General features: G+C 32.8%; 1 protein-coding gene across 1 annotated transcript in view; it reads left to right on the top strand.

The window, feature by feature from the left end:
- Positions 1–18,034, top strand: part of LOC149409576 (uncharacterized) — a 43,526-nt gene extending 25,492 nt beyond the window's left edge. Inside the window, exons 3-6 of the mRNA XM_089649730.1 lie at positions 4,988–5,125; positions 16,415–16,453; positions 17,111–17,335; positions 17,755–18,034. Of these exons, the coding sequence (XP_089505856.1) occupies positions 4,988–5,125; positions 16,415–16,453; positions 17,111–17,335; positions 17,755–17,850 (498 nt within the window). The 3' untranslated portion in view covers positions 17,851–18,034. The remainder of the gene's footprint in view (positions 1–4,987; positions 5,126–16,414; positions 16,454–17,110; positions 17,336–17,754) is intronic.
- The last annotated feature ends 3,521 nt before the right edge of the window (positions 18,035–21,555 follow it).

Raw genomic sequence — 21,555 nt, 5'->3', positions numbered from 1 at the left:
ATTTTAAGCATATTCACATCGTATAATATAGATCAGTTTTAGAAACATATACTATCACATCGAGAAACGTCTGGACGCGAAACACAAAGCTGGTTGGTTGCTGGGAAGTAAATTATGAACATTTATAAAAGTGTCTTAACTAAATACTTAAACGAAATATTCGACTCTGAAAATAGAACCGAATTTTTTTGCCGAATTTGGACTTCGCAAATTTGTTCATAACGTGGCGAGTAATTTGCGCTCCCATGTAAAAATGTCTATTCATTCAAAAGCAGGTTTTACTTTTAAGAAGTAAATGGTGATATTATAATGCGAGATGCCTATTTACTGTCAGATTGATTTATTGACGAATCACAGTCAGCCTTACTCCCTTCGTTCTTCAACAGTTGATTTTACCCCTCGCCATTATCTTCTCGTCTATTAATTCTTATGTCTGTGGTGTTTTTAATAATTTTTGGAGCTTACTTTGCGATTTTGTACTATCGAGGGAATTTCATATATTAACGTTTTGGCATAACAAATGTACAGATATTATCTTCAAAAATAAAATATTTAGCGTGTAATTAGAAAAAAATCAAAGATATTTAGCGAGTAACTAGAAGAAAACAAAAATATATATTTAGCGAATAACTAGAAAAAAAAAAAAATTTTAATACTTACTAAATATGTATAAATATTATATTAGAAAAAGATATACCAATTGAAAAAAACGACAAATAAAATATTACACCATAGGTAGGTACTTTATCGTTTGTCTGAATTCTTAATACAATCAGTGAAAATAATAATAATATCCCGTGATTTTTCACGGGTCTGCGCTAGTATTAAATGAAAATTAATTTGATCTATTAGAATTTTTATATCGCTTAAAAAACGAATGAATAAGGCAAGTTGTGGTATTTAGAAAACTTATCGAAATATACCTCAGTCTTTTGCAATAATTTGTATAATTGGTACCTTGTGTTGATGGGAAAATTGGTAAGCAAGCGCTAATTTATAATCGTCTAACAATTATGGTGTATTTTACGTTTGAAATCACTATAGGCAGTTATTTTGAGATATTTGTAAATGGCAGACAAATAAAATTAAATAATTTTTTGTCAATTCTTTCGAAGATTATCTCGTACATTAAAATGAATGTAGAACATTTTTTTTTAAATAACAGTCAGTAGGTAAAAAACAAGAATTATTTTATGTTTTAAATATCTTATTTAATATCATATTTATTTAATAGAGGTTTTCCAATAAGAGGTGTTATTTTGAATAGCCCGCTATTTCGGTAGATTTTACTTTTGAAGCTGTCATTTTTTGACATTTGACAAGTAGAAACTACGTCATCAATAAAAATGGAACGATACACGCTTCAACAATGCATTGAAATTATTAAAATTCACTTGAGTGAATCTTGAGTGATGAGGCCCATTTACACCTCGGTGGCTTCGTCAACAAGCAAAATTGTCGCATCTGGGGCTCGGAAAACCCAAGAGTTATTTTTGAAAAGCCTCTTTATCCTCAACGTGTGAATGTTTGGTGCGGTTTATGGTCCGGCAGAGTTATTGGACCTTACTTTTTCGAAAATGAGGCTGGAGCAACAGTTACGGTGAATGGATTGCGCTATCGAGAGATGATTAATGATTTTTTATGGCCGGAATTGGATGGTATTGATATAGATTACTTTCAACAAGACGGCGCTACGTGCCACACAAGCAACGAAACCATTGATCTTTTACGATTAAATATCAAAATAACACCTCTTATTCGAAAACCCTGTACTAGCCCTACCCCCCAACGCATTGCTGTGGCTCAAATGGTCTGTGCAGATAGAGAAACGATAGGGTGTGTTGCTTTTACGTCCAATAGATGGCGCTGTTTTTTTTATAACATGTTTTAACTATATAATAATAATATATAAAACCAAACGCGTATTTTAATGAAACGTTGTGTTAAAATTTCAAAGCAATCTGTGAATAACTCTCGGAGATTTAAGAATTTGAACAAGATGAACAGTATAAATATATCATAGACAATAATTGCATATCACGTTTAAATACAAGCATAAGAAAATACAAAAAATATGTTTTAAAATAACACTTAAATGTGACATTAGATCGTGCAATCGACACCAAATTCATAAAATGGATACATGATTCTAGAAGGAAATAAAAGGAAGTATACAAGTACAATCAAAAATTTTAAGTAGATATAGTTTAAGTTAATAATAATAATATAAAAAATAATAAATTACACACACACAATACATATTACCTGACAAAACCACACATTAAAAGCCCCTCAATGCAACACTAACTCAAAACAAAACATTTTTATTCACCGCGCTTCATACATAAAATGATAAAAAATCAACAAATAACACATACACAATATGTATTACGCAACAACGACTATATTCATGCCCTTTTCCTTTTTACCCCTTTCCTCCCCTTAGGCTAGTTTAACGACTTTATCTTGTGTATTCACAAATAAATTAAGATACATCAGTAAAAACCTCTTATTGGTTTGCTAATGATTAAACATATTTCACTACACGTTGTAAAATACTAAAACTGTTGGATTTAAAAATAAAATAAATAAGGTTTGATATCTGATAGTATAGCCTTCTTGTACCTACGTTACGCGTAGTTAAATAGATCCGTCACCTCTGCGTAGGCTTTACTAACTTCATATTGTAATGTATATACAAGCGAGTGTTTAAAATGCTAAGTCCAATTTCCTAAATCCTAAGTTCTAAGTCCTAATTCTTCAGTTCTTAGTCCTAAGCTCTAAGTCCTAAGTCCTAAATCTTAATTCCTAAGTCCTGGTACCGGTCTTTACAGGATTTTGTAATGGGTAGTTCTCGTAGGTAAGTTCATTAAAATTAAATCAGGACTGTCTATAATACAATTTATAAATTTTAACACGAAGACATAGTAATGTGCCAGTTTATTTGTGTCCATATTTACTTTAAATCAGTCAATTTTCTGATCTTAATCTGTTTTTAAATACTCCATTAAATTATTTGATAAAAGAAAGGCGAAGCCAAATTTGTACGAAAAAAAACATCAACGCGCGAGCAGTAACAAAAACCATCTATTATAATTTATCACGATGATTAACAACCGTGTGGCTTTATTGATTTGTGTAACGTCTAGAAGTCATTGATGTATTATATTTAGATGAGACATGAAGCGAAAAAATAGGTTCCACTGTTTTAAAACTACAGAAACCAATCTACGTGCACCGCTTATCGCGTTCTAATAGTGGAAGAAGTTTCGAAGAGATATTGGTACCCAGTAGCGCCTCTAATTGTAGCTCTAAGCTAGAAGACAATTATATCTTTATTTATAGCATAGTAAATTGAAACGTTCACAGTGTTATTTACGCACGTTGTTAAGTTGATTGTATTTAGTATTTAGGCAACGGAACATACAGCTCTAAGATCGATTCATTAATAGATAATAAATTGTATAAATGGGTACCACACCCACAATTATAATATAATTCCACAATCAATAATCAATGGTTACAATCAAACCCAATTCCACAAATAATAACCAATAAACACAATCATTTACTACTGATACCCGCAATCAACGACAAACATCCCCGATCAATAACCACCAACAATATATTATTTACTAAAAACCATTTCTATTTTACCAACGTTTCAAAATACAGTAATATCATTTCTTTCTTGCATGTATATTTGTTATTGTTGTCTTTTGGATTGCTTTAAAAACAAAATTTCGTCTACCTACTTACTTGTACTATTTATTTGTCATTACTACTACTTGTTTATATATCTATTTGTATTACCATTCTCTGCACCTGTATGTGGGTTCCACATTTGTAATATACCTAATGCACAATGTGTATAGCACGTGTTTGGAGTTAAAAATGTAAGTGTCATCTTACGTTCGACAATATTTTGTAAAAATTGAAAATAATACAAAAAAATCTGTCACGCGCCGTGTATTGTCGTTCTGCTGGAACGAAAGGGAGTTCATATCACGTGACCCGCTAGGCTGTATCCAGTAGCGACGTGTGACAGAAAAATGCATTCTTTGTTTTTTTACTGAAAAAAAATATTATCATCGGATAGCAAATTGACATTAAATATCAAGATTAAATGCACTAGAATCGCTGAATAAAATCTTTCGGGTCCGTGCTGACACACCCTGTATATATGTAGAAAAAATTACCGCCTCTATGATAGACTGGCTAAAACTAGACAAAAACCACAGATTAAAAACGACCCTCAATACAAAACTAATTCAAAACAAAACACATTCATTCACCGCGCTTCATACATGTTTAACACTTCGCACATTAAATTCGACTTATTTAACTCAGCACCTCAAATTTGCAAACCGAAAATCACTAAATAACACACACACAATACATATTACCACACAAAACCACACATCAAAAGTCCCTCAATGCAACACTAACTCAAAACAAAACACATTCATTCACCGCGCTTCATACATGTTTAACACTTCGCACAGAGAATTCGACTTATTTAACACAGCACCTCACATTTTCAAACCCAAAAATCGATAAATTACACACTTACAATACGTATTACCAGACAAAACCATACATTAAAAGTCCCTCAATGCAACACTAACTCAAAACAAAACATATTCATTCACCGCGCTTCATAGATAAAATATTACAAAATCAATAAATAACACATACACAATATGTATTACGAATGTAATAATATGTATTACGAATGTAATACCGACTATATTCATGCCCTTTTCCTTTTTATTCCTTTCCTTCCTCCCTTAGGCTAGTTTAACTCCTTTATCTTGTATATTCACAAATAAATTAAGATACATCAGTAAAAAGCCTCTTATTTTTTTGCTAATGATTAAACATATTTCACTACACATTGTAAAATACTAAAACTGTTGGATTTCCAAATAAAATAAATACTGTTTGTTACAACTGAACATTTAAAAAATATTTCTATTTATTCCAGGTGTCCGTCTGCCTGGCCGTGGTTTGCAGCGTGTTAGGGGCTGTATTGGCAGCGCCCCAGGGCTACCTGCCCCCCACTAGGGGATATAACTACGATACGCCACCAGTGCCATTCCCAGGGACTAACACACCTACCAAAGTAAGTGGGGTGACAATATAGTTAAGATATTTTATCCCATATTTTGTAGTGTGTTAGAGGAATGCAGATTTTATTGTTATTACGAGTAATGTGGTTGTGGATGTCTTGATATTAGTGTGGATTGATTGTTGGATAATTTGTATAGTTGTGGTCGTGATTTGGAAGTTTGGGAAGGACTGTGATTGCAAGGATACCGGAAATTTAATACATGTCCTTGACATGTATGTCCCATGGAAGACCAAGAATATTTCTGAGAGATCAGTTTTGTACTACCTGCAGGTCAGTTATCAGTTTCTTTGAGGCAAAGCCCAGATGCAGCAGAGATAGGATAAGTGTGAATGTACTATGGCATAATACACCGAATTTAGTAAATTAATGGATAGTAATCCTCAACTCACCTCATCTCTTACAATAAAAATAATAACATGGCATTTATATAGCGCAGTTTAGTGTCATTTCACTTCAAGTGCGCTTAACTATAACAAACTTAAAAACGGTAATTCAGTATTAGTAGTCATGTTCTTAAAATTATTCCTACAGTGTGCCTTACCCAATACAGATCTAATATTATAACACTAAACATACTATTTATACAAAGTGATGACAAAACTTAGAATAACAATAACAACAGGACAGGACAAAACAAGAATATTAAAACTAAATCATTATATAAAACAGGAGGCAGTTTGTGCTCAGAAATGAGAATTTTCTGAGCAGACATTTTAAAAAGGTACAATAAGGAGACAACCGAAACCAAACAATTACCGGAAGTTTTAGAATATTGCTTATTATAAAATATTGAAAAGAAGTTAAGATTTATAAATGGTAAGATTTTTTAAATAATTTTGTTTTTAAATCCCGTTTAAATTCAGCCAAATTCTGGAGATTAGTAAGAGCTGAGGGAAGTCTATTCCAGATGAGCGGGCCTGTTACACTAAAAGAGCGATTCATCTTCTTCCTCTTGTCCGACAAATAAATTATTCCGACTGTGATAAATTCATCCTAGCCCAAAATATTAACTTTTTTATAAAAATTGACCAGTTTATTTTTTTTTCAATCATGTTTAACAATTTATTGCTAAAAACAACGATTTTAAAGGGTAAATATGGGTCATTAAAAATTTTTTTTTTCACAATTTTAGAAAAACCTTTGTCAATTTCTGTAAGTTAATGACGGCCTCCGTGGTCGAAGTTCCTGGTTTAAATTCCAGCAGGTTCAAATATTTTTTTTTATTTTATTTATTGTGTTATTTCACAATATATTCATTTCAAATAATATTTAGTATATATATTCGCTCTCTCAGAATCGCGATGGTGTAAGATGTGACCAATCAAATAACATTCAGAATTGAAACATTGCTTGAAATGGTTTTAGCCACGTTTGGTTACCATATCTGAAACTTCCCTACGTACATCTTCCCCATATCCTCCCCCTAGTTACCACCTTCAGCCTCTCAACATACCCCAATTGTGATGCTATAGTTTTACTGGCTTCAGATGGTTGAGAACAATGGAGACTTTTGTGCGGTAGTCACTTATAAAAAATTAAAGTGAACCCAATATTTGAATCGGGCCGTGTCAATAGTCAAAATAACAGAATGCATGCCAAGACCGAGTTGTTTGACGGACCGACCTCTCTGCCTACCCTTGTGGAAAACGGCGTGATGATTACTTAATTAACTATTTAAGTCGATAAATCAATTTTCGTCAGTTCATCAAAACTAACGAAGCAACTTGTTGATTCAATTGTTCAATCCAACAAATTAACTGTCGATCAAACTCAATCAATTCAATACAGGCAGTCGATTATATCAACTTAACAATGCACACAATGTCGATTATCACAGCGGAAGTTACGAGACAATCAATCGATTCAACGATTTTTTCTCTCGACTGAATCGAGTCGATAGTTCAAGGCCGTCTGAGTCGCTTCAATTGATTCTGAATAAAAAACGAGTAAAAAAATTGAATGAATGAATCATGACCTAGAATCAGTAATAATAATTCTCGACTGCTTTTTTGCGATGCTATTTTAAGATTGTTAAGCAAGTGTTATACTGTTAAAGTTTTTTACGTGGGACCTTATAAGAATGGCTTAAGGCTAACGCACGTGTTAACGGTATATTATTTAGACTTCTGTTGATTTTTTATTTTGTTGTGTGGTACTGAAAAAACATAATTAATTATTTTTTGGGCACAGATCTGTTTATCATCGATTTGTACCTCACGAGCCAATTGCCTTTGGGTTCAAAGATCGCAGGTTCAAATACCGGCGTAGCACAAATGAAAATATACCAACATGTTGTATGTGCATACAGCATAAGTGTCTTAGCTGACTGGAACAAGTGGGTCTATGACATCTCATTATCACGTTGGTAAAATACAAACGTTCAGAATCAAAACGTCGCTCTTGATTTGTCATTAGCCGTGTTTGGTGAACAGATCTGAACAGCCAGGTCCTTCTAAACCTTCATCTCCTCATCTCCTTTCCTTCTCCATTCCATTGAGCCTAACAACACACCCTAGTTGGGGGTGTCAGTCTAACAGGTTTCTGACAGTTGTTACTCGTAGACGATAGTCATACAATTAATTTAATTCAATTTATTTCAATTCGGTTTTCATTTAATTGTTTTAAAACCCTGCATTCCGAATTTCTACCGAACATAAAAAGCTCTGAAAATATATATGTCATATTTGTAGATAATCTCTCTTTTCATTAACTGAATTTAAAAGAGATTATTTGAAACACAAAGCGTGCTTCGAAAGCCTTAATAAAACACACCTGGTACCGTTATTTAACATGTTATAGATATGAAAAAAATTCATTGATTTCTACTAAGACATTTGTTATCAAATATTTTCACGACAGTCACTTGTTTGCGCCCATTAATTATAATAGTTTTTCTTTTAAATATTATTGCGGTCCATCTAAGATTCGTATTGACATATCTCCCCTTTAAACCATCTACAGTAACCTTTTTCTTCTTTTTGAACGCTTACTGCTTAGCCTTAAGCTAACATTCAAATAATGTCTGATAAAATTGCGTAAGTAATAAGAAATTCTTATGTTTCTCCGTCATTATTGTGAGTCTTTCAAATAGAATCTAATACAATAATAATACCAAGAATACCGTTTACAATCACACGTCTCCAGTAAAGCAAACCTTCAGCGCAATTTGCAATTTTCGATTTGACACAGGCCGCTAAGTTAGGAATTCCGAGTTAACCCAGTCAAACCTGAATTACTACTGGGGTCTAAATTGACTACAAGAAAGCTACATTATTTATTTATTTATTTACTAACGGACTATGTCCAATTTCAACACATTACATATTAAACGAACTTAATACAAGGAGAAATGTTACAATGCAGGAGAGTTAAAAAATACTGCTGTGACAAAAATAGGGCACATAAACAATAAAGATAATGTCAAGTCAACAAGGAAACAAGGTTTTAATGGAGTTCTTACTTGCATAGTGACAAAATACATAACTGACAAAAATCATTAAGGCCTACACCAAAAAATTCAAGGTCCTGACTTCAGTTGTCATTCCGGACATTGGTGAATGTTATCCATAATTAGTGGAGTTAAAATCATTATTTCTGAGTCTACGGGAAGGGATATTGAAAGGGATGAGTTGCAACAAAGTGGGTGAGTCAATCATAATGTTAATAATTTTGAAAATGCAGATTAGGTCAAAGTCCTTCCTACGTTTTTCTGAAGAAGAAAGATTTCATTTTACTTCAAGTTCATCGTATGAGTAATCGCCTCTTTCTAGCCCTAACCTCCAACAATTTCCTTTAAAAACGATGCTGTACGGATTCAAAATGATAATATGTTAGTTGAAATAACCATTACCGGTTAAAATATAGGGTTTTCCAATAAGAGGTGTTATTTTGAATAGCCCGCTATTTCGGTAGATGTTACTTTTGAAGCTGTCATTTTTTGACATTTGACAAGTAGAAACTACGCCATTCATACAAATGGAACAATACACGCTTCAACAACGCATTGAAATTATTAAAATTCACTTGAGTGAATCAAATGCAAATCATCTTGAGTGATGAGGCCCATTTCCACCTCGGTGGCTTCGTCAACAAGCAAAATTGTCGCATCTGGGGCTCTGAAAACCCAAGAGTTATTGTTGAAAAGCCTTTCTATTCTCAACGTGTGACTGTTTGGTGCGGTTTATGGTCCGGCGGAGTCATTGGACCTTACTTTTTTGAAAATGAGGTTGGAGCAACAGTTACGGTGAATGTATTGCGCAACCAAGAGATGATTAATGATTTTTCATGGTCAAAATTTGATGGTATTAATCTGGACAACGTTTACTTTCAACAAGACGGCGCTACGTGCCACACAAGCAACGAAACCATTGATCTTTTACGATTGAATATCAAAATAACACCTCTTATTGGAAAACCCTGTATAAAGAATATATTTAACCGATTTATCTTGCAAAAAAAACATGAGCGATTTGCTACTTCTATACAAATTATTTAATGGCTTAAAGGAAGCACCTGACTTAACTAAGCTAATAAAGTTCCGAGTACAAAATTGTAATACGAGACTTCCCGTGTTGTTCTCTGTTCATTCATCTAAAAGCAACTATTTTATTTATTGATTCCCTAGTCCAAAGGCTACATAGGCTTGGAAATAAATTCAGTTCCGTTGATGTTTTTATTGATTCCATGCTTAATATTTATATCAGAAATTTCTAACATTGTTTCGCTAACAGTATTTATTATACTACATAAACTGTAACTTACTTTTTAGTTTTTTTAATGTTGAATTTTGTTATTTACTCCAGACAGGTATCAATACCTTTTTCTCTCTCTTCTCTCTTTTTTGTATTTGTTCTACTTGTGTGTATTACGTTGATTCATTTTGTTCATATCTTATTTTTTTATATTCGATTACATGATATAATTGATAAATAATGATATATGGATAAATTGAATTGCAAATGCCAGCTGGGAATAAAAACAGTATTATTTATTTTATTATTATGTTAATTTGAAAGCACTATGTATTGTAATTAATTAAAAAATAAATTAAATTAACTTTGCTACCGAACGAACGATTTTTTTTAATATAAAATTTTCTCTCAGGAAAACAACCTCCTTCAGGGCCTTTGTCATATTTGAGGATAAGTCTAAGATTATCTATAAAATAAATAGTTCCCAAAGCAGCGGTATTTCTAAGAAAAAAACTTTGTATTATAAGTACGCTTCTAAAGGGTTAACCGTTTATTCGACTCACGATTAGTCGGATAAGAAAAAAACATACAAAATATCATATTCGTGCGCGGGTCATTTCACTTTACCTTTCTGAAGAATCTAAACACGGCAGAATCGAATTAGAAAACAATTATCATTATTTAAAAAGTGAACTTATCTCATTTTGCACAATTCTCGGTTAAATGAGGTAACATTTGAAATCAATGGAACACGGAGTAAAATGATCCTGTTAAAAAATGGCGTCTAATAAAATATTAGTTACATATTCGGATTTCGACCTCTACAACTGATCTCTCGTCCAAGGGAAGGCAATGTGCCCATGGATATATGTATATGTCCGTCATTCCTTTACACACTAATCCCTAGATTCCTACTCAATCTTAATATATTTTACGTTCCCAGAACTTTCTTTCCTTCCTTTCCTTAAAAAAGAACCTCCACACAGTATCCCAAAAGATTTCATTCACTCCTGTGTGGGGTTAATGTAAAAAAAAATTAAAAATCTATATCATGTGTTCTTTTCCTAATAAATATCATGATGGAATGTGACAATATCAGTGCTTCAGTATTAATATCAACGTTTGTATAAACGCGTGCTCCGCCGTTCTAATAAAACATTCGCTTTTTTACTGATACGAACTCTGTAAATTCATTCGTTGAAGGCCTGCAACCTGCAGTCCCATTTTTAACAGGAATGCGATATACCTTAAGATGTTTTTCTTCATTTATTTTATGGCACTCCCAAATGTATTAATTAGTTTCTAAAAATAACACTGGTTCCAAAGGGGACCCCTGTATAACGCCCCTGAAAATATGAAAATAGCTTTTGGGATTATCACCCGCAAAAGACTTCGAAAGATAAGAAGCGACATGTGAATGCGACAATATCAGTGCGTCAGTATTAATATCAATGTTTGTATAAACATGTGTTCCGCCGCTCTAATAAAACATTGGCTTTTTTACTAATACGATCTCCGTAAATTCATTCGTTTAAGGCCTGCAAGCTGCAGCCCCATTTTTAACAGGAAAGCGATACACCTTAAGATTTTTTCTTCATTTGTTAGAGCACATCTATTTATTAACGCCCTTTTTGGAGCTTTTACAAAAGAATGGTAAAAATTATACAGAATTTATTATACTGCCTCAGTAACAATCTTTTGTATTCGTTAAGGGATAAATTTAAGACATTCTGACACCACTGACTCTGTATAATTATTTCTTTCCATTAGTATTCAAAGCAACGAGGAATACATATTATGGTAGTTAGTCCCAGAATTACTGCACTGAAATAAATCCTCGCTTCTAATGGTATTACGTAGTGGAATCCGAAAGCTTGTCAATGCAAGCAATTCTGGACCATCAAATGCATCATTTAGAATTTTATATAGAAATACCAAGTCAGTGAAAATCCTTCTGTCCGAGAACATAAGGTGAAGCTTAATGCCAAATCACTCTTTTGATTAATCTTTATAACGAATTGGTGTACATTATAAACACAAAAAAAATGTTTTAGATAAATTTAAGGTTTTTCTATCGTTTCGCTTGAGTAGAATACAAATAAAAAAATAAAATTACTCAATAAAAATATAAATGTAAACTACTAAAAAAATATTTTCCAAATGTATGAACGCGTAAAAGAAACAACTTTTAAAAAATACAGTATTATAGCTAAGATTATCTGTGACAGTTTCACTTGATTAACTTTATTATAAAATTATTTACAAAATAAATAAAAACCAGTTTTTTGCTTGAAATCGAACGTTTCTAGACTCCGTGTGTCAAGCGATTTTAATGCCTATTACCTACAATATAATGTATACCAAGAATATACACATTTTTGGCTTGTAGCTTCCTCTTAAGCATATTCATATAATTTAAAATAGTGTCGTAGTTCAACAAAATTGCTGGAATACCCATTGAAAACGTAATAATTTATTTTGTATTTTTTCAGTAGCTCGTACATGAATATTGTAATTTATGTTCCAGACGGGAGAATTGTACTCAAGTTGACAATGAATGTTGAAACAAACGCAAAATATAAGAGTTTAATACACTTAATATTGTTGAAATTTCAAGTTAACCTGCTTATAAATCGAGATATTTGTAAACCCTTATTAGAGATTTTAACAATAATGTTTGTATCAATTCTAATTTTACCAACGACCTATAATAATACAGTCATAAAATTAATATGAACTCCGCATAATTGTAGATAGTTCATTGTTATTTAAGGTTACTGTTGCTGTTGCTTACATTGAATCTTTAATGAGCGGTGACACATTTAAAATTTAGCTTACTAAATGCCAATCGATCTTAAAACTATTTACAAAGGTTTTGTCCTTAAAATGTTATAATATAGAATGGCGCAAAAGAAACGGGTAAACTCATTATTATTTTTTTTTATTTTTCGAAGGAAGCAAACACTTTGGGGTGTGACATTATATATTAAATGAAAAAAACACAATTTTTAATACACCACTTTTTATTTGAGTTAATAATGACAGCCAACCGGGTTTCGCTTATCTCAAGCTTCATCATGGCTTTTTACATTGACTAATAACTAAACAAAACGTTTTTGCAAACTTGGCATAATATGCCAAAAATCGCTCCAGTGGAAAAAAAATTCGATATTTCAAAAATTAGATCAATTTCACCCGAAATAAAAAAAAATGACCACAATACTCCTATACGTCTTAGATGGAAAAAAATGTGATAAATACTATAAGTTAATTTGATATTAATTATGTTTCAGTTTAGCAATTATTTTTTGTTCATTATTTCTTAAATCGCTCAGCCAAAACGTTTTCCATTGTTGAAAAATACACACACTGTACTAATTGTTTTGTTTTTTTTGCAATACCGTGTACTTGCTGTCTGTGTATTTTATGTGAAATTTTAATTTGTGTATTTATCTTTTCATTGGTAATAGTAAAATAACCTTAATAGCGAAAAATATTATCATCATTGGGAATTTTCGATTGCAGACGGTGACAGTTTTAGAACAATTAAACGTTTTAATGAACTCAATATTACTTTGAATTTAATTGTCGTTTTCAAAATTGGGACTCATTTTGTGCAAAATTCAGACAAGCGTTAAAGTAGGTAAAATAATACTTTAACAGAAAATTACTAACTAACTAACCATATCGTTTCCCCGCAGGGGTAGACAGAGAGGACGGAACGCCAAATAACTCGGTCTTGGCATACACTTCTTGCCTCATTCACATTCATACATCGTCATAACTAACTCTTTACATGGCCTGACTCAAGTATCTGATCCACTTGATCGTGCCATAACATGTATTACTCGGGCGTCTCAGACTTCTGCTACCATTTGCATTTGCGTCATTATTTCGTCAACAGAAAATAATGACGCAATTATTTTATGTTAATATAATATTTCTGAAATAGAAAGTAATTTATCAAGAATTCAGACTAGTCCATATTCTTCAGGGGTCTTTTAATCAAATTAAATTACTTTATAATAAAGTGTACTGAATATCTTACTAACTATCACGCCATTTCACCAGAAGAGTGATGGTTAGTTAGTTTCTAAAATCAAAACTGGTCCCAAATAAGACCCTTGTGGAATGCCACCGAAAATATGATAATAGCTTTTCGGATTATGACACTGCCAAATTTATTACTATTAGTTTCTAAAAATAACACTGGTTCCAAAGGGAACCCCTGTAGAACGCCACTGAAAATAGCTTTTGCGATTATCACCCCCAAAAGACTTCGAAAGATAAGTTAGGTAAAAGTTAATGAGGTAGATTAAAATAGTTATAGTTATGCAGTATTTTACGAGGGCGATACTGTAAACTGCATACAGGTTCCACTCTGCAATGAAATCTAATTTTTGAACTGTACATGTGAAAAACTCATGTCAATGTGATTTGTTTTTATATGCGCTACGCTGGGTTTTGAACCCGCGACCTCTTGGCCCGGTGCCAAGGAACATACCGCTCTATATCGAAGGTCGTCTCACCGCAATACATTATAATTTTAGTATCGTAAAAGGTTATATCTTTCACGAGTAACAGCTCTCGATTCGAATCATACTATGTAAGTCTACATACTTTATGTGGCGAGAAGGTTTCTATCGGATAATATGTCAATGATAATGTTTGAATGTTCAATATAGTATACAACACTTTATTTGTAGATATCAGAACGAAAACTGGTTTGTTAATTACTAGGAGAGTTGATGAATTTATTTGTGTGATTGAAAGGTATATAGAATATTTTAAGAGAGATTTAAAAGTAGAAAATTAATAAAAAGTTAACCTATTAAAAAACTAACACAATTTAGGAAAATACTAATAGGTACGTAATTTGATTAACATTGCAATTAAATAACGAGACCTGAAGTCTTAGTTATTATTGAAGAGAATATGATAATAATAAATCTAAGCGTAACACGAAACAGAATAAGACACAGAAAAATAAAAAGATAACTGTGACAACTATCAATCAAACCCAGGATCTCTTGTCTTGCCGGGACAGGCGTCTTAAACCACTCAACCATTAGTTAATCTCATTATTAATCATTAATTATCTTTATCTATAGTATATATTAGATGCAGATTAAAAAATAAACTAAATGGAAACACTACAGAGCTCATTTATAAAACTATAGTTGCTCCACATTTAGATTATTGCTCTACTATGTTATATTTGGCCAATGAAGGAAATTTGAACAAACTAGATGTTATACAGAATAGAGTTATGAGATGTATACTGGGAAAAGGCAAATAAGCAAGCATTAATCAAATGATTGAGCAGCTAAATTGGATTCCAATAAAAAAGAGACTGTTATTTAATGTGTTAATTTTTGTGCATAAAGTCATGAACAACCAAATGCCAAAATATTTTAAAGATGAAATTGTTTTTAATAGAGATGTTCATAATTACGAAACCATAAATGTAAATAGAATTAGATTGCCACATATGAAGAAATCAAAATCACAGAACTGCCTAATGTACAAAGGACTAAAGATGTATGATGAAATGCCTGAAAGTCTGAAGAATAAATGTATTAAAAAAGAAATGTTATGCTCATTGTAAAAATGTTTAAAGTTACAATATGAAATACTATCTTGTTTATATTTGTTTATATTCAAATGTTGTATAATAAAAAAATAAAAATTTAAAAAATATATATTTACAAACCAGTATAAAACAAAGTCGCTATCCGCGTCTGTCTGTTTGTGCGCTTAGTTCTTCTAAACTAAGCAAGGAATCAGACTTGGAGAGCCACTTTATTTTATACTATTTAGATAGATAAAGGTTTACCGTTTTAACAACATTTCGACTCGTATGTACAAACATAAATGCGAGGAAATTAACTTACATTTACAAAATATAATATTTTATACCTAGTGAAAAGTGTAAGTTCCTTTCGAACTCCAACTGGACTCCGACCTACGTCACGAGCTTATTTTCCGAAATGTGCCTGTATGAGCCAACTTTGTTAAGGCGATGCACTACGTCGTGTAATATTTTTAATCGAGCCGCTATCAATAACACACCTTATGTAGATGGCGATAAGGTTTAAATTCCCGCTTAACACCATCAGCCTGTTTTGATTTATGCAAGAAAAAAACATGGCCAAAAAGTGCCTTTTATTTTATTTTGTGGATGTTCAGGCATAAATATTTAATTTTTTTCCGATCATTTTATAAATAACTTAATTTGCCACATTATACAATAAAATCATAACCGAAAATGGGTTTTTAAGTAGGAGATTTTGAACTTTAAAGCAGTTTTCATAGGTCTTATACATTCTTTTTTTCTGAGCTTATAAAAAGACTTATCTAAAAAATACTCGATCATTTCAAAGGCCAAGATGTATTCTACTCGCAGTATTTAATTAAAGCATCTGAAACATTTCTAGGCGAACAAATTTTAAAACCAAAAAGACATGATTTTGCATTACTACGTCGTGCATCGCCTTATACATTTTCTACGAACCTCTCTCTCTAGCACATTATTTTTATTTTGCGTCTACAATTTTTATGTAATGTTTTTGTTTTCCTTTTTCAACAGGTGCCCTACCCAAACACCCCGTCTCAACCTTCTACTAATGTAAGTTTTTCTGAATTAAATATATAATTTATTACATTTAGTAATAATAAATAGTACCTAGGTATTTTAATGATCAAATACAAATACCAACCATTTATTTTATTACTTAATTCAGTCGTGTATATCTGTAGCTCTGGATCAATGAACGCCAGAACAGGGATTTTGCATTGAATTTACGCACCGCCATCTGATAATATTATTATTGTAATAACTGTACAGTTTGGGATTATTGTAAACGGAAGTGGTGCCCTCTGTTATTTTCAAAAATAACCGTTGAAACCCGCGGTAACGGGTTTTTATCTGCTAGTTTTTTTATTAATAAAGGCCGTTCTGTAGAAAATGCACTGACAGTTAAAGACCGGCGGTGATTTAAGAGCGCATTTTCAAAATTGGAACTACTGTTTGCTTGAAGAATTATTCAGACAAGCGAAACGGTTAAACCTTTAATATGATATTTTGAACAGAAAATTGTGATGATGATTGTCATTGGTCAAAATTGGAACTAATTTGTCAAAAATTCAGTCAATTCCGCGATTTTTCGAGGATCTGCTCTATAAAATAATAATAATAATGTCTCATGGTATGTATAATGTTACAATAGAATTTTCGCGAAACTCCCCAACCTTAGTCAAATTGTAAACATTCGTTGTTCCTCAGAATCATGATCACCATGAACATCATGACGATCACCACCACCACGAGCCCGGAATGCCCTTCGACTTCAACTACGCAGTCAAGGAACAGGAATACGGAAATGACTACAGCCACAACGCTGTCTCTGACGGAGACATCACTCGCGGAGAGTACAGGGTACAGCTTCCCGACGGTCGCCTGCAGATCGTGAAGTACACGGCCGACTGGAAGAACGGTTTCAACGCAGAGGTGAGCATAATAATGAAATCCAAGAATACTCTCATCCTGGATGTATTTCAGTGACAAATAAATTAGGGTGCCCCTACAGCATAGATGGAGAGTTTCTCTCAAGCCACCGTTAATACAAGTGCTAGATGTTTATTGGAATAACAGCTTCAAACCGCAAAGGTGGCCATAAAACAAGCCGTCTAGCCGTCACCCAAAGAAAGTCAGTGAAGTTGAGAAATTTCCAAGATAGTTGTCCCAGCAGTCTAGTTCAAAAACGGACAACTGAACCATCTGTAAGATCTTTTCAGCCAATATTTTCCTCCCAAAGTGCTTCGATACTCAAACCTGAACTCTATAATGAGGACATTTCTGGAGTTATTAATCATTAGACCAAGCCTTGTGTCAGTGTTTTTCTAATAATGTTGATGTGTTTTTTTCAGGTTACATATGAAGGAGAAGCCAAGTTCCCCGAAGAGCAGCCCAAACAGCCAAACACCAACTACGGTTCACCCCCAACAGGAGGCTACAAATACTAAACACTTGACACTAAACTATCGACCATGAAAAACGGAGAACACTCATGAAATATCTTAGCACCCATTATTATTATTAGAATTATTGAGATGTTCTGTATTACCCTTGTAAACACTCAGACTAAAAGCATATTGTGCTAGGTCAGAGGTTTCATCAAATTCCTTTGACAGTAACCCAGTCCTTTTATATAAGTTCACCAAGATTTGGTGTTTAATCCTTTTCACCTCCCTGGTTTCACTTTATCCCTTTGACAGTATCCCAGTCCCTTTAATAAAGTTCACCAGCTTTGTCATTGGTGTTAGACCATGCCTCTTGGTTCCCCGATGTGGCTGACCATATTTCAACTTATTGATTTGACAGTAACCCACTCCCTTAAATGAAGTTCAACAGCTTTGTCATTGGTGTTAGACCATGTCCCTTGGTTCCCCAATGTGGCTGACCATGTTACACCTTATTCCTTTGATAGTAGCCCAGTCCCTTTAATAAAGTTCCCCAGTTCTGTCATTAGTGTCAGAACATGTTTTACCTTATTACTTTGACAGTAACCCACTCGCTTAAATGAAGTTTACCAGTTTTGTCATTGGTGTTAGACCATCCTGTTAATCAATATTCCTACTAGCTCCCTCACCTTTTCCCTCAGAATATATCATCCAAACTGAATACATAGTGTCCTTTTTAGTACATTTCCTTACGCCTTGTACACCTTCAGATTTTAAATTGAACATATTGTTTTCAATATATAGTTACACAAGCGTTGCATAAAGTAGAATTTGTGTTGTAAAGTTTGTTCCTAGCAAACTTAACCAACCAAATATTCCAAACACAATAAGAATATCATATCCATGTGTATCTATAATTTAATTTAAATGGTGTATGTTGTGTTCTGTCAATCATTGATTTTTTTCGCCATGTTAGTTTATGAGTATTTTTTGTTTAAATTTCGCAATAAGATATTTCTGAGATATTTAAAATATTTTAAGTAAGTGATTTAGAGGAAGTATCACAATATACAATGTGAACATTAATTTGCACTTTTGATTTCAGAAATCATTATTTATTTTAAGAAAATAATAATTTAAATACATATGTATGTTTTTTTTAATATTTTGCTCTAAAGAACTAGCGCCATTGATCCCAGTGAAACAAGCTAAATATATTTGTCGACAGATGTCTTTTCTGTAACGAATATGTCGTTTATAAAACTCACTGTATTTAACAGTTCGCTCGAGTAATGACTTGCTGGCTTTTATGTTTCCTCCGTCCTTTAACTCGACGTTTCGATATAAGCTTCCACTTTTTCATTTATATGTGTTCGCAAGACAACTGTTGTGACGTCCATGTAAGAGGCACGGCCGTTCGCCACCTAACTTCTGTGACATCCGCGTACAACAGGTTAACATGGGTCTTTTTTAAGACCGCTGGTATATTCAAACAGCCTTTTTTCCATCCCCTCCCGTGCTTTGTTTGGTCCAATATTTTTTTGCTCATTTCATGCACTAATATTTTTTATGAACATGTTGTATTATCCACGATAACTCCCTCTCAAAAATCACTTATTTGAAAATGTAATTTAATTTTTAAATGTAATAATTATTTATATTTTTCTACTTCGAAAGACAATGTCTTTGAAATTTGGTTCAGTGAATCAGGTATTGTATTAGTGTCCTGTACAATATTATTGTATTTGCAAATGAATTATTGTAAAAAGTGTATATCATCACTCGTACAAAAATAAAAAATAAATTATTTTGTGAAAAATTGTTTGTTTATTTATCTAATGTGCTTTTTTTGCGTGAAATTAATGTATGTAATATAGTTGTGTTAACTATTTGTTGTCGATAGTAACAATGGTATAGCAAGTACCTATATGGTATTGATTTCTATAATGTAAAGTCACAAAGCATAACAAATTATTTTAACCACCGCCATCTTTATAAAAACACAGTTAGAGACCTGTATTCGGACTTTTTCACTGAGTCAGTATATACAGTAGTACATATAGGTTAGTAGCAGGGATTAGTAATTTACCCTGCTAAACTTAGTGCAAACGTCTGAAAACCGGTCTCTTTAACTGTCACTTCATTTTCTATGTCAGCCGTGCATGAATAAAGATGACGGTGGTTTAACATATGGAAAACATACTTCTTTTAAGTAAGAAATAATATAAGCAAATTAAATATGCAACCAGTAGAAAATATTTAAAAAAAAAGTGGGTGTGTCAAGCCTACGCAAGACAGAAGTGAAACTTCTAGTATTCCTCTCTCTCTATTTTCATTTCATCATCTCTATTTTCTCTCTTAGGTTAGTTTGAAAATTAGAGGTTAAATAATTCAACGACGAAGCATGGATTTGCTTTTTCTAATATTTTCTTATAGATGAATGACGTTCGATTAATGTATAGTTCCAAAAATTTTCAATTTATTCACAAGTATACAATATTACATAAATAACAATATTACAATTAAAAATTACAAAGAAATTACAATGACAATTTACCAATCATGTGCCATTTTCATTGTCAATTTCATGAATATCATTTCCTAATGTCGTGATAATTGGGTTATGGTAACTAAAGTGCGATATATAAATTCGCAGTACACGTAGAATTTGGAACGATTTTCCGTTTTTTTGATGGAACTGGAGCAGGTGTTATAGCTTCAGCTACCGCAGATTGCCGAAGTTTTTGACGGTCTCTGTATGCTTTACAACGTTCTGCTGCCGTTTTAGCTTGAGGTTTGGGAGGCTTTAATTCTTTTTTCCGCTGTCTGTACCGCCTGTTGGCCATTGCTTTGATTGTAACGACATTCCTACATCATATTTCACTGTTAATATAATCTCGCCAATATATTAAACAATCCTATTCCAACAATACTACTATATTGTGAAATATTTATCAACTCTTATAGGTTATATTTACCTTATGTTAATGTCATCACTGTGTGAATCAGACTCTCCTCTTCTTTGGTGATTCTCAGGGGATATTTCCTCTTGTGCCACTGATGTGTTCATCACCTCTATCTCGTCACTACTCATTTTTAACACTGAAATTCTGTACCAAACCGTATGAACCACAATCAATTACGTATTTCACTCGTATTACACTCACGACGCAGTATACTAACCAAGCAGCTGATGCTTGGCGTGGCGCAGTTCGCTGGTGTCTGAGAGAGAGGAAAGAAGAGAAGAGAGAGAACGTTCGTGAGCGGCTCCCCCACCTCAACAAGCGCATATGGTGAGAGAGGGACAGTGAACGGTGAGCGGTGGTGGGGGTACCCGCATTTTCGTGTCGATCCTGACTCGGTTTTACTCCGTCCCCGAATAATTAATCCATTACGCGCCTAAAGAAGTTTCACTTCAAAATAGAGAAACATAGAAAAATATATTTAATCACAATGGTGTGGTAAATTCTACCATTTCAGCAAAGTATTTATTAAGAATTAGTTTCATTAACTTTTCCTTATCTGTGGTGTGTATTTACTACACATTGCTTCTAATAACTTTAATAACTCTATAAATATAATAAATTCTGGGTTTAGATTTTAGGTATTCCTCCGCTATACATTTATGCACTGAATTAAAAAATAAAATTTTACATGGTTTTCAAATTCAATTAAAAATCAGAGATTTTTGTTAAAAATCGGAAATAAATACACCAATACAATCAACCGCGTGACACTGCTACGCGAAGAGTGTGCGAGGAAATGACA

The sequence above is a fragment of the Hesperophylax consimilis genome, chromosome 30, assembly GCF_061612785.1.
Source record: "Hesperophylax consimilis isolate HC1 chromosome 30, BYU_Hcon_1.0, whole genome shotgun sequence".
NCBI classification, from domain to species: domain Eukaryota; kingdom Metazoa; phylum Arthropoda; class Insecta; order Trichoptera; family Limnephilidae; genus Hesperophylax; species Hesperophylax consimilis.
This window is presented reverse-complemented; position numbering and strand designations above follow the sequence as displayed.